This window comes from Monodon monoceros, unplaced genomic scaffold (genome assembly GCF_005190385.1).
Source record: "Monodon monoceros isolate NGI ecotype Baffin Bay Population unplaced genomic scaffold, NGI_Narwhal_1 Super_Scaffold_21, whole genome shotgun sequence".
Classification (NCBI taxonomy): domain Eukaryota; kingdom Metazoa; phylum Chordata; class Mammalia; order Artiodactyla; family Monodontidae; genus Monodon; species Monodon monoceros.
Window position 1 is genome coordinate 160,709,779 of NW_021703778.1, and position 13,766 is coordinate 160,723,544.

General features: G+C 44.0%; 1 protein-coding gene across 1 annotated transcript in view; it reads left to right on the forward strand.

Moving 5' to 3' along the window:
- The window catches only part of KCNK13 (potassium two pore domain channel subfamily K member 13), a 112,980-nt gene extending 99,476 nt beyond the window's left edge, over positions 1–13,504 (forward strand). The window contains exon 2 of the mRNA XM_029239252.1: positions 12,446–13,504. Within this exon, the coding sequence (XP_029095085.1) occupies positions 12,446–13,338 (893 nt within the window). The 3' untranslated portion in view covers positions 13,339–13,504. The remainder of the gene's footprint in view (positions 1–12,445) is intronic.
- The last annotated feature ends 262 nt before the right edge of the window (positions 13,505–13,766 follow it).

A 13,766-nucleotide genomic window follows, 5' to 3' on the forward strand; every position in this document is an offset into this window, starting at 1 on the left:
GTATCTGGATATCCATTAAAATAAAGGTATCAATTTCATAATGTCTTGCAGCCAGATCCTCTCACTCATGTTGAAGAAAAGGCACCTTTCCTCAGTTGCCACCTGTGTTGTGCTAACATTCTACTTAATTGAACCATTTCTTTGTAGTCTTGGGGAGGGCAGTTTTGTTCAAGAGAGAACATAATTACAGGTGCTTTTTTTTAAAATAAATTTATTTATTTATGTGTTCATTTATTTTTGGCTGTGTTGGGTCTTCGTTGCTGTGCATGGGCTTTCTCTAGTTGCGGTGAGCGGGGTTTACTCTTCGTTGCAGTGCGCGGGCTTCTCAGTGCAGTGGCTTCTCTTGTTGCGGAGCATGGGCTCTAGGCGCACAGGCTTCAGTAGTTGTGGCTCACGGGCTCAGTAGTTGTGGCTCGCGGGCTCTAGAGTACAGACTCAGTAGTTGTGGCACACGGGCCTAGTTGGTCTGCAGCATGTGGGATCTTCCCCGACCAGGGCTCAAACCGGTGTCCCCTGAATTGGCAGGCAGATTCTTAAGCACTGCGCCACCAGGGAAGTCCCTAGGTGCTCGTTTTTAAGGAGTAGTTTCACTGTTTAAAAATTAAGAAAGGGCTTAATTTGTGACCGTAGCCACAGGGCACAATGCTGGACCAGGAAGGAAAACTGAAAGAGGCCAGAGAAAGCCAATTTTGCGTCCCATCGTTCCTTCTTGGTAATTTTCCAGTGTTTGGTTGTGGAGAAAGAACCGTGTCAAAGGCGAGACATTCTTAGCTTGATGTTACTAATTAGAAAGGACTGTCTTTTTAGTTTGTATAAGGAAGATTAGGGTGACCACAAACATGGTGCCATGTGAAATCCCATCAAGCCAAAGGGATGTTTTGTTTATCGGCAGAACTCAACAGAGTGTTTAGGATGGGAAAGGAGAGACTTTTAAAAGTTTTAGAAGGTCTTCAAAAACTATGAGTCATCCTCTTGTTCCTTTGCCTTAGTACAGGGGTGCCTCAAGTGTGAGGTGAATGGAAGTTGTTTCTCTCCTGTAGGGCGTGTCAGCATTTGGTACACAACCACAGCTTTCCGTTAGAGCGTTCAAACCCTGGCTTGTCATAGAAAAATCCTGACAGGGGCTTCCCTGGTGGCGCAGTGGTTGGGAGTCCGCCTGCCGATGCAGGGGACACGGGTTCGTGCCCCGGTCCGGGAGGATCCCACATGCCGCGGAGCGGCTGGGCCCGTGAGCCATGGCCGCTGAGCCTGCGCGTCCGGAGCCTGTGCTCCGCAGCGGGAGAGGCCCGCGCACCGCAAAAAAAAAAAAAAATCCTGACAGGGTGTTAACACAAGCAGTTTCTGGTGTTATTGTGTTGTTTGAGTGGTCATTTACCATTAAACACTTCACTATAAACAGGTAAGTGTGTGTTGTGTACGTTAACTTCAGTTTATACCCTAGCAGCAGTTAGCCATCAATGGAAGCATCTCTTCTGGAATCCATTCTCAAGACGTGGCTGTTGGGACTTCCCTGGTGGTCCAGGGGTAAAGAATCCGCCTGCCAATGCAGGGGAGGCGGCTTCAATCCCTGGTCCGGGAACTAGATCCCACATGCCGCGGGGCAGTTAAGCCTGAGCAACACAACTACTGAGCTCGTGCGCCGCGTGCTGCAAACTACAAAGCCCACGCACCCTGGAGCCTGCGCGCCACAACTAGAGAGAGAAAACCCGTACACCACAACTAGAGAAAAGCCCGTGCACCGTAACTAGGGAGAAGCCTGTGTGCTACAATGAAGAGCCCACGCTGCAACGAAAGATCCCATATGCCTCAATGAAGACCCTGCGTGCTGCAACTAAGACGCGACGTGGCAAAAAAATAGATAAATAAATTAATTAAATAAATCTTTAAAAAGAGGTGGCTGTTTAGCACTATGAATATTGTTATGAAAATCTATGCCATAGGGCTGAGGTCCCCAACCCCCGGGCCAAGGAGGGGTACCGGTCCATGGCCTATTAGGAGCCAGGCCGCACAGTGCAACCAAAAAACTAATAATAAAATAATGGAGGGAGGAGCTGGAGGGGCAGGCAAATAGAGAAGATGCCTGGTGAAAAAACTGCAAGTCCCAGAGAGAAGTCATTTCATTATCCATTGCTTGCTATGTAGCAAAGTGCTCCAAAGTAGTGGCTTAAGCAACAACCATGGACATTTCTCATAATTCTGTGGATCTGTTGGGCTCAGCTGGTGGTTCTTTGGTTCCATCAGGTATCATCTGGTATAACTCATACAACTGCATTTAACTTGGAGCTCGACTGGGGCTGGAATGTCCAAGATGGCTTTACTCAATATCTGGGGAGGCTGGAATGGCTGGGGAGAGCCGAGCCTCTTTCTCCAGCTAAGGGGTCACGCTTCTTACACGGCAACTCATGGATCCAGAGAGAGAAAGACAAAATTGCTGGGCTTCTTACCATTTAAGCCTGGAACTGGTGCAGCCTCACTTCTACCACATTCTGGTGATCAGAGCCAGTCTCAAGGTCACCCAGGATTCAAGGGGAAGCAAAGTAGGCTTCACCTGTTGATGGGAGGACCAATAAGTGCTTACAGGGATGGGAGCAGTTAGCTCAAAATCATCTCTGGAAACAGTTGACCACAGGCAACAAGAGTAAAGGAGGGCAGCCTGGATGGAGAACCTGGGTTCAGGCCAAGCCTTCACCACTCATGAAGGTTACCTGGCTTACTGGTGCCTCAGTTTCCTCACCTGTAACACAAAACCTTGGACGTGAAGGCTGTGTAGAGATAGTGTGCCTGATGAGACCCTTGACTCTTCCATCATTGGAACCCACTCCACACCCCCCAACCTCCCCCCCAAGAATAATCCATGGGGTCTGCTCTTGCCCCCTTTTTCCTTCCCAATTGAAATTGGAGGGTCTTTTGAAAAAAACACCCACAAACCCCTATGAAACCTCTTTCATCCCACACAAAGAGGCTTAACATTTCTGAATCAAAAACCAAAAAAAAGAACTTTACTGGTGGCGCAGTGGTTAAGAATCCACCTGCCAATGCAGGGGACACGGGTTCGAGCCCTGGTCCAGGAAGATCCCAGATGCCGCAGAGCAACTAAGTTGTGCATCACAACTACTGAGCCTGCGCTCTAGAGCCCGTGAGCCACAACTACTGAAGCCTGAGCGCCTAGAGTCCGTGCTCCGCAACAAGAGAAGCCATCGCGATGAGAAGCCCGCGCACCGCAACGAAGAGTAGCCCCCACTCGCTGCAACTAGAGAAAGCCCGCACGCAGCAAGAGACCCAACGCAGCCAAAAATAAATAAATAAATAAATAGTAATTTTAAGAAAAAACAACCCCCCCAAAAAATTCTAAAAATAAAATTTTTTTATTAAAAAAATTTTTTAATAAAAAATTTTAAAAAAGATTATGAAAACATTTATTCAAGTCAAAGTTTGATTTCTCGGTGTATTAACGAGATGAATCAAGAGGAATGCTTCTTCTGGGCAGGTGTTTACCTGCAATCTGAGGAAATATTCCAGAATATTATAACATATTTTTCTCAGTTTAAAGGTAATAAATGATATAAATCATTAAGAAAGAATTATCACCACCCTGAAATAACCGATTAAAACTTTTGTGTCTTTCCCTTTATTTTGTTTTTTTCTGTGTATGTTTGTGGCAGACATTGACTGTTTTGAGGTCCCTCTCTTCCTCAGGGGCGCTGGTAAACCCTGACCAGTCTAAGAGGAAATCCATTCCTCCTGTAGATAACTGGTTTGAGAAGTGGGTGTGTGACATGGTGCTGCTTAATGGTATACAATGGGAATTTTGCTAGGGGGTTTCTGGAAAGGATTCTCTCCTCCGATAAAGATGTAAACAAGGCAGGAACACAACATGTTCTGACTCTGGACACTGATGTGTGAGGAGGTAACTCCTGAAGCTTTTGGCGTGGAGTGGGGACTAGACGACATGTTGATGGAGCCAGAGCCAGAAAGGTGAAATGTTCAAAAGCCACCTAATTAACCGTTCCTGGAGCTGCCCTATCTCCAAATTTCATGTTCTATGAGATAATATATCCCCTTCATGTTTAAGCTACCCCTACTTATGATTTGCTCTTACTGGCATCCAAAAGCACCCTAAGTGCTACAATATATATAGCTGTATAAATATATTTTGTAAAGTTTATTCTTTCATCCAACAAATATTTAATGAGGATGTCCCAGGCTTGAGTCATTCCGCAGACACACTTTGGCTCTGCTTTTTTCCACTTAATATTTTCTCTAGTCATTAAAAATTATTTATACATGTAATTTTTAAATTGAAGCATAGTTGATGTACAATATTATATAAATTACAGGTGTACAATATAGTGATTCACAATTTTTAAAGGTTCTACTCCATTTATAGTTATTATAGAATATTAGCTATATTCCCTGTTTATATGTCCTTATAGCTTATTTTGTACATAATATATATATCTTATGTATACAGAATTTTTAAAAATTTATTTTATTGAAGTATAGTTGATTTACAATGTTGTTTTAATTTCCGCTGTACAGCAAAGTGATTCAGTTATACATATATATGTATATGTATATATTCTATTTCATATTCTTTTCCATTATGGTTTATTACAGGGTATTGAATATAGTTACCTGTGCTATACAGTAGGTCATTGTTGTTTATACATTTTATATATAAAAGCTTACATCTGCTAATCCCAAACTCCCACTCCATCCCTCCCACATCCCCCTCCCCCTTGGCAACCACAAGTCTGTTCTCTATTATCTGTGAGTCTGTTTCTGTTTTGCAGATAAATGCATTTGTGTCATATTTTAGGTTTCACGTATAAATGATATCATATGGTATTTGTCTTTCTCTTTCTGACTTACTTCACTTAGTATGATAATCTCTAGGTCCATCCATGCTGCTGCAAGTGGCATTATTTCATTCTTTCTGATGGCTGAGTAGTTTTCCATTATTTATATGGACCACATCTTCTTTATCCATTCGTCTGTCAGTGGACACAGGTTGTTTCCATGTCTTGGCTACTGTAAATAGTGCTGCTATGAACATAGGGATGCAGGTGTCTTTTCGAATTACAGTTTTGTCCAGATATATGCCCAGGAGTGGGATTGCTGGATCATATGGCAACTCTATTTGTAGTTTTCTGAGGAACCTCCATATTGTTTTCTGTAGTGGTGCACCAATTTACATTCCCACCAACAGTGTAGGAGGGTTCCTTTTTCTTCACGCCCTCTCCAGCACTTATTATTTGTAGACTTTTTTTTTTTAACATCTTTATTGGAGTATAATTGCTTTACAATGGTGTGTTAGTTTCTGCTTTATAACAAAGTGAATCAGCCATACATATACATATGTCCCCATATCTCCTCCCTCCTGCGCCTCCCTCCCTCCCACCCTCCCTATCCCACCCCTCCAGGCGGTCACAAAGCACCCAGCTGATCTCCCTGTGCTATGCGGCTGCTTCCCACTAGCTATCTATTTTACGTTTCGTAGTGTATATATGTCCATGCCACTCTCTCACTTTGTTATTTGTAGACTTTTAATGATGGCCATTCTGACCGGTGTGAGGTGGTACCTCACTGTAGTTTTGATTTGCATTTCTCTAATAATTAGCAATGATGAGCATCTTTTCATGTGTCTATTGGCGATCTGTATGTCTTCTTTGGAGAAAGGTCTATTTAGGTCTTCTTCCCATTTTTTTGACTGGGTTGTTTGTTTTTTTATTCCTGAGTAGTATGAGCTGTTACATTTTGGAAATTAAGCCGTTATTGGTCGCATCATTTGCAATATTTTCTCCCAGTCCGTAGGTTGTCTTTTCATTTTGTTTACCATTGCTGTGCAAAAGCTTATGAGTTTGATTAGGTCCCATTTGTTTATTTTTGCTTTTATTTTTATTGCCTTGGGAGACTGACCTAAGAAAACATTGGTATGATTTATGTCAGAGAATATTTTGCCTGTGTTCTCTTCTAGGAGTTTTATGGTGTCATGTCTTATATTTAAATCTTTAAGCCATTTTGAGTTTATTTTTGTGTAGGGTGTGACAGTGTGTTCTAACTTCATTGATTTACATGCGGCTTTCCAACTTTCCCAACACCACTTGCTGAAGAGACTGTCTTTTCCCCATTGTATATTCTTTCCTTCTTTGCCAAAGATTAACTGACTGTAGGTGTGTGAGTTTATTTCTGGGCTTTCTATTCTGTTCCATTGATCCCTATGTCTGTTTTTGTGCCAGTACCATGCTGTTTGATTACTGTAGCTTTGCAGTATTGTCTGAAGTCTGGGAGGGTTTTGCCTGCTGCTTTGTTCTTTTTTTCCTCAGGATTGCTTTGGCAATTCTGGGTCTTTTATGGTTCCATATAGATTTTAGGATTATTTGTTTTAGTTCTGTTATGTATGTGTAATTTTAATGGCTTCATTTTAATGGCTACTTTTATTTAGTCCTTGCCCTGTTATCTGACACTTAGGTTGCTAAAGATTTTCATTATTAAAAGTAAAGACAGGGTGACATCACTGTACATAATTAGTCACATTTCTAATACTTTGGGGGATATATTCCTAAAAATAAACAGAGAGAAAGATATAAATATTTTTAAGATGTCTGATGCATATTCCCAAATTGCTTTCTAGACAGTTTATGCCAATTTGTATGTCCCCATGCAGTGTTTGAAATTTGCTACTGCCTCTGAAGTCACTCTCATAATATACATTTTTCCCCAAATGTTTCTGGAAAAAATTATTATTTAAGTCTACAGGACACATTTGCCCAACAAGTCAATGGCATAAAAAAAAATGGAAAGGGAGACTGTTAACAAATGAAAGAGACTTAAAAGATACACTGCATGGACCTTGTTAGGATCCTGATTCATACAGATGGTCTGTAAAAATATATTCTTGAGAGACTGAAGTATGGACTGGGTATTGGTGTTAAAGAGTTAGTGTTGGGCTTCCCTGGTGGCGCAGTGGTTGAGAGTCCGCCTGCCGATGCAGGGGACACGGGTTCGTGCCCCAGTGCGGGAAGATCCCACATGCCTCGGAGCGGCTGGGCCCGTGAGCCATGGCCACTGGGCCTGCGCGTCCGGAGCCTGTGCTCCGCAACGGGAGAGGCCATAACAGTGAGAGGCCCGCGTACCAAAAAAAAAAAAAAAAAAAAAAAAAAAAAGAGTTAGTGTTAATTTTGTTAGGTGTGATAACGACATAGTGGTTATACTGGGAAAATAAAGCCCTTGTCAGTTACAGATGCATCATTATTAATGGATGAAATGGCATGCTGTCTGGGATTTACTTTAAAAAATTCCAACAAATAAAGGGGGTAGGGTGGGATAGGAGAAACATGATTGGCAAGATCTTGACAATTGCTGAAACTGGGAAATGAGGGCTTATTTTAGTAGTCTCTCTACCTCTGTGTATATTTGAAAAATATAATGCAAAGCTTTTTGATTTTTCACCTTGACTAATTTTTTGAAAGAATATGTAGTTGACACTATACGCATAAAAGGGTGGGAGGCGGTAGACCTATTCTCCTCTCTTCATGGTCTAAGTGAAGGGCTCTTCTGGGGTTGACTGGGATGCTGGCAGTGCCTAATTGCTTCATTCCTGGCCCCAAGGACACCAGGGAGCCCGGTTTGGTCCCAGGAGCACATTAAAACAGATCTGAAATGGCCAAGGGAGCTCAGCCGAAGTAGACTGCCAGGCGAGCTCCCTTGGCCTCCAAACCAAACCTAGGTGCCCTTGATCCCCAATCAGCTAGCTCATCTGCTCCCAGACTCAGGGGCTGGACACAAATCAGAAGACTGCAGGCTTGAAGCACAGGAAAGAAACCGTATATTGGAAAGCACCACCTGTGACAATCAGATTCATTTGTGTGCCTATGAAATACAAAGAGACCGAATGCATGGGGTGTAACAAGTTTTTTAAACCGATTTAGTGGCATCACTCGTTGGGAGAGGCACACATACATTCAGAAATGTAAGTGAAGACTGTAGGGTTTCAGCTTCTGATTCAGCCGATCCCCTGATTTTGGTACCAGATCTGGCAGCTACTACAGTCTGGGTGTCTATGTAAAGCAGTAGACGCTTGGTTAATTTCCCTCTCTCAGCTCTACTTAGTGTGGACACCTGACAGTGGTTTCACTCACTCAGCGTAGGCAGGTGGAAAGATCACAAGCCTGGGAGACAAGATAAATCTAGGCTCTAACTCTGGCTTTACTTTACACCTGTACACCCGGGAGCGGGCCTGGGTACTAGGAGTCAGTGATACCTGGCAGAGGGCAGGCCTTTGATAATGCCTGTGTCCTTTTCCTCCACTAAGGAGGACCCTGAGGCTTATTATTCCCAATCCGAGGGATCCGTAATGCTCAGTATTATGGGACTCAAAAAAGTGGGAGACTTTCTATGAAAAAGCCTGCATTATTAGCTGACACACTGTTAAGCTCTGAGAGTAGTAAAAGCCATGGCAACACCTCTAACTGCAAATATTAGGAAGCTGTCTCCCGGTTGCTTCTATGAATAACACCGCTTGTGCCATCTTCTGTCATTTTTGCTGATTGAAAAGATGGTAGTGATCAAGCAAATAGTGTAGGTAATCGAAAGTCACAGGTTTAGGGAGGGTGGGAGGGAGGGAGATGCAAAAGGGAAGAGATATGGGGACATATGTATATGTATAACTGATTCACTTTGTTATACAGCAGAAACTAACACACCATTGTAAAGCAATTATACCCCAATAAAGATGTTAAAAAAAAAAAGTCACAGGTTATCCTTTCTTTCATAAAATTGAATGTTTTAAAACCAACCAAACAAGATAGAATATAGAGATTTTAAATCCCTGGAACGTGTTGCAAAATCACTAGGAGTCTCAGTCATTGGGAAAAAAATCAGCTTGTCAAGCTTGTCAGCTGTGGCTTCAGCAACACGTCTGCATGGATCCCAGTCATTCATCCCAAGTGAGGCTGCATTTGGGACCCTGAAGCCAGGATAGCACCACTGTGACTTTACTTTGGCCCTTGACTCACTCTGCCTTGTTTTGTAGACAGCAGTTTATCTGTCGCAGCCTGGATGATGGGCTCCTGGAGGCCGAGGACCTTGTCCAGGCCATCATTGTGTGGCCCAGACACCTAGTGCTGCCCCTGACCTTAACAGATGCTCAATAAATAATTGTTCTTACCTTTGACTGAGAGCTACTCATGACTCCTGCTTCTCTGCTCTCCAAGAGGAAAATCATCAAGTTCCTTCTGGGATCAGAGGAAGATTTTGTAAAAGAAAACATTTGCCCACTTGAGTCTTGCGTTACACAAGAAAGCTCTCTGATTGTTGGCAAATGCCTCCCCTCACTCCTCCACATATACACCTGTTGTTACCTCTGGGCCTTCCCTTTTTTTTAATATATTTTTTAATTTAAGAAATACAGCTCAAAAAATGAGTTGCCCTGTTGAATTGTTTTTTGTTGTTATTGTTTTTTATTGGGATGTAGTTGCTTTACAATGTTGTGTTAGTTTCCACTGCACAACAAAGTGAATCAGCTGTATGTATACATATATCCCCTCCCTCTTGGACCTCCCTCCCACCCCACCCCCCATCCCACCCCACCCCCCATCCCACCCAACTAGGTCACTGCAGAGCACCCAGCTGAGCTCCCTGTGCTATATAGCAGGTTCCCACTAGCTATCTGTTTCACTCATGGTAGTGTATATATGTCAATCTCAGTCTCCAAATTCATCCCATCCCCTCTTCCCCACCGTGTCCACATGTTCATTCTCTGTGTGTCTCTATTCCTGTCCTGCAAATAGGTTCATATGTACCATTTTTCTAGATTCCACATATATGCGTTAATATACAGTATTTGTTTTTCTCTTTCTGACTTACTTCAGTCTGTATGACAGACTCCAGGTCCATCCACGTCTCTACAAATGACCCAATTTCGTTCCTTTTTATGGCTGAGTAATATTCCATTGTATATATGTACCACATCTTCTTTATCCATTCATCTGTCAATGGGCATTTAGGTTGCTTCCATGTCCTGGCTATTGTAAATAGTGCTGCAATGAACATTGGGGTGCATGTGTCTTTTTGAATTATGGTTTTCTCAGGGTATATTGGGCCTTCCCTATTTTCAATAACTTTATCCTTTTTTTGGAATGTTGTTGGGTCAATAAATGGCTGCAGATAAACGTTTCTCCTTTTTCCCGTGTGTTGCCTCAGTTCTGTTTCAATGAAGACAGCCACAATACTCTGCTAGCCTTACAGCTTTGGGGCAAGGGCTCCAGCTTTCATTTTTATGTCTTCTTAGTGCAGAAGCATTCACAAGCTTTACTGGTTTCAGGAATTCACTGAGCCAGAGGAGGTTCCCCCCCACAGCCCTAAGTGATCAGGAACTAATCACTCCACACCTTGGTCACTCCTCCATGTTCTTCAGACTGGGTAGAAGAAGACACTGCTCTCAGCTCAGTCCTTAAACTCAGTAAGTTTTTTCTTAATTCTCCACTACTTCAACCGCCTCATTGCAACTCAAGCTTGGGGATAAGAATTAAAGTTACTAACAAGAGAAAAGACAGCAAAGAGAGAATTTCCTTACATCATAATGAAGATATCTAACAAATGAAACCTACACTGTCAAGAGTCACTAAAGGCCTTTAATTTTCAGAACAAGAGTTCCCAGAGAAGAGATGATGGTCTGACTTTCTCTCTACCATTAAAGGGCCAGGACTGTAACTCCCAGTGGAATTATTCCCTGCCCCTCGCTCCTTCCTTACCTGATCACCCATTCCACTCCATGCCAACCAGCTAAAAAGCAATCTTTCTGCAGGCTCTTGGCTATATAGTGTTAATTTCCTACCCTAGATAGACCCTTGTATGCTGAGAAAGGAAAATTGAATTTACTTGGAAAACTAAATGGTAACACAGTATGCACACCTAGGTGTTTGGGAAAGGTGGCCCATTGGCTCCACATGAGGAAGCAGGAAGTCATAATCCCAGAAGTTCACAAATCACGAGGTCTGATCTGACCACGTCCCAGGATGCACTGGGAGGCAGCCACGGGCTGAGCTGTGGCAGCAAAGAAAAGTGTTGGCTTGATGATAGCAGGGTGTTATCAGGAAAGAGGATAATGGGTGAATCCTAGACATCCCAATGATGCGGCCTCGGTTAGGAAACTGAGCTTGATAATAAAGAAAAAATACAAAGAAGGAGGTTTGACTTGAATAAAAAATCTGAACCCAGGGTGGCATGATGAGTACTTATTTTTCAGATGGTGTTTATTTTCAGAAGGACTTTGATGCCCATCCCCTCAAACAAATCAGATTCCTCATGCTTACTGAATCATTTGCTTGGAAGAATTTCGTGTCCCTCACAGTGGGCTGAAGATTAGTGCCCCTGAGTGAGAAACACTGAGTGTATTTTTCTTCCGTTTCTCCTTTTTCTTAGTGATGTCCACTGTCCTACAGTTGGTATCCTTACTATCATATCTGTGTGTAGGGGTAGAAAGGTCAAGAAAGTCAAAACTGTGAACAGTAAGAGACAAAGGCAAGAGAGACTTTTTATGTTATCAAACTATAACAACTAACACGTCAGCTACCACTCCCAAAGCATGAGAGTTTCGTTTAAAGGTGGGAAAATCTTGAGCAAATTGTTCATTTCCGTATATGCTGGCATGTGCTGTTTCTCTGCCTGAAACATCACCAGCACCACGCACACACACATATACACACGCACACACACACACACACACACATATACACACGTACACATGCACCCTCCTTGCCTTGCCTAACTCCTCTTTAGCTTTAGGTTCTCCCTGTTTAGTCTTCCTAGACTCCAAGTCTGAGATGGGTTTCCCTCTTAATAGCTCCCATAAGACCCTGAACATTCTCCAGCACCACGCTTATCACAACACTGATCACAAAACATAGTAATCACTTCACTACATTAGAGCTCCATGAAGGCAGAGACCAGATCTATCTTTCTCCACAGTTCTATCCCCCATTCCTGGAATGGCAGCCAATAAGTGTTTATAGAATAAGTGAATTCTGTAAGACTTTTCTTTGTATGAGCCTTTGTTTATCTCTCTGAACAACGTCTGTTAAGTATGGTCGTTCAGGTCATCTACTGTATGAGGACATCTATAGCAGAATCGGGAGGGGAGGCTGAAATCCAGCCCACATTCTCATCACCAAGCCACTGTCACTGGTGGTATCCACTCAGAGGAAGAGGTACATTTTTCTGATTTGCACTGTGGCACCATATGGGCTTTGAGCAGCCCAGCTCTGAACAACATTTAGTGTCTTCAAAAGCAAGTCAGAATTCTCCCTCTCCTTCCTAGAAAGGCTAGGACAGAGTGCTTTTACAAAACTGTTTCTTCAGGTCCTTTGCCAGCCATCAAAGCCGAGACTGCCCCCATTCACGGCAGAGATCTCCCTCACTCTCCTCTGATTTTTGTCTCCTGCAGGGTTTGGGATGACGACTCCAGCAACAGTAGAAGGAAAAATCTTTCTGATCTTTTATGGTCTCCTTGGGTGCTCCAGCACCATCTTGTTCTTCAACCTCTTCCTGGAGCGCCTGATCACCGTCATCGCCTGCATCATGAAATCGTGCCACCAGCAGCAGCTCCAGAGGCGGGGGGCCTTGCCCCAGCAGAGTCTGAAGAACCCGGGGAAGGGTGAGGTGGACAGCTCGGCTGGCTGGAAGCCCTCCGTGTACTACGTCATGCTGATCCTGTGCATGGCCTCCCTCCTCATCTCCTGCTGTGCGTCCGCCATGTACACCTCCGTGGAAGGATGGAGCTACTTCGATGCACTCTACTTCTGCTTTGTGGCTTTCAGCACCATTGGCTTTGGGGACCTCGTCAGCAGCCAGAACGCCCGGTATGCTAGCCAGGGCCTCTACCGCTTCGCCAACTTCGTCTTCATCCTCATGGGCGTCTGCTGCATCTATTCCTTGTTCAATGTCATCTCCATCCTCATTAAACAGTCCGTGAACTGGATCCTAAGGAAGATGGATGGCGGGTGCTGCCAACAATGCCAGAGGAGACTCTTGCAGTCCCGGAGGAACGTGGTGATGCCAGGCACTGTCCAGAACCGGTGCAACATCTCCATAGAAACGGATGGAGTCATAGAGAGTGACACGGATGGGCGGCGTCTCTCCGGTGAGATGATCTCCATGAAGGACTTCTTGGCGGCCAACAAGGTCTCACTAGCCATCCTCCAGAAGCAGTTGTCCGAAATGGCCAATGGCTGCCCCCACCAGACCAGCACTCTGTCGCTGGACGATGACTTCTCAGGGGGGATAGGAGCCTTTGCAATAATGAACAACAGGCTGGCAGAGACCGCTGGGGACAGGTAGGGGCAAGGAGAGAATGGACAGCGAGGGTACTGCCACCCAACTCAGCTCTGTGCCCTGGCTGGGTTCATTCTGTTCCTTCTAGTCTGGAGCCCAGCTTGAGAAATCTCATCTTCTTGTCTCCAGCCACTTCCCAGGGCTGCGGGAACCTGCAACCTCGATGCCTTTCTCCTTATCTTTATTCTTTAAGTCTGAATTCAGTCTTTTAAAAATGAACCACAAAAGCAGTCTAAGACATCGTATTGTCTTCTTTACCCACCTTGCTCCAGGGCTTTAACTGCCTAAGAGAGGGAGGGCTTCCTTAAGCCTTGATCTCCTGCTGCTCTATTCTTCATTTGGAAATAAAAATCCTGAAGATCCTGACTTTCCCCGGGAACTCTGAACAGCTGAATTCACTGCCTCTCTTAGTCCCGTCAACAAAGGGAGGGTGG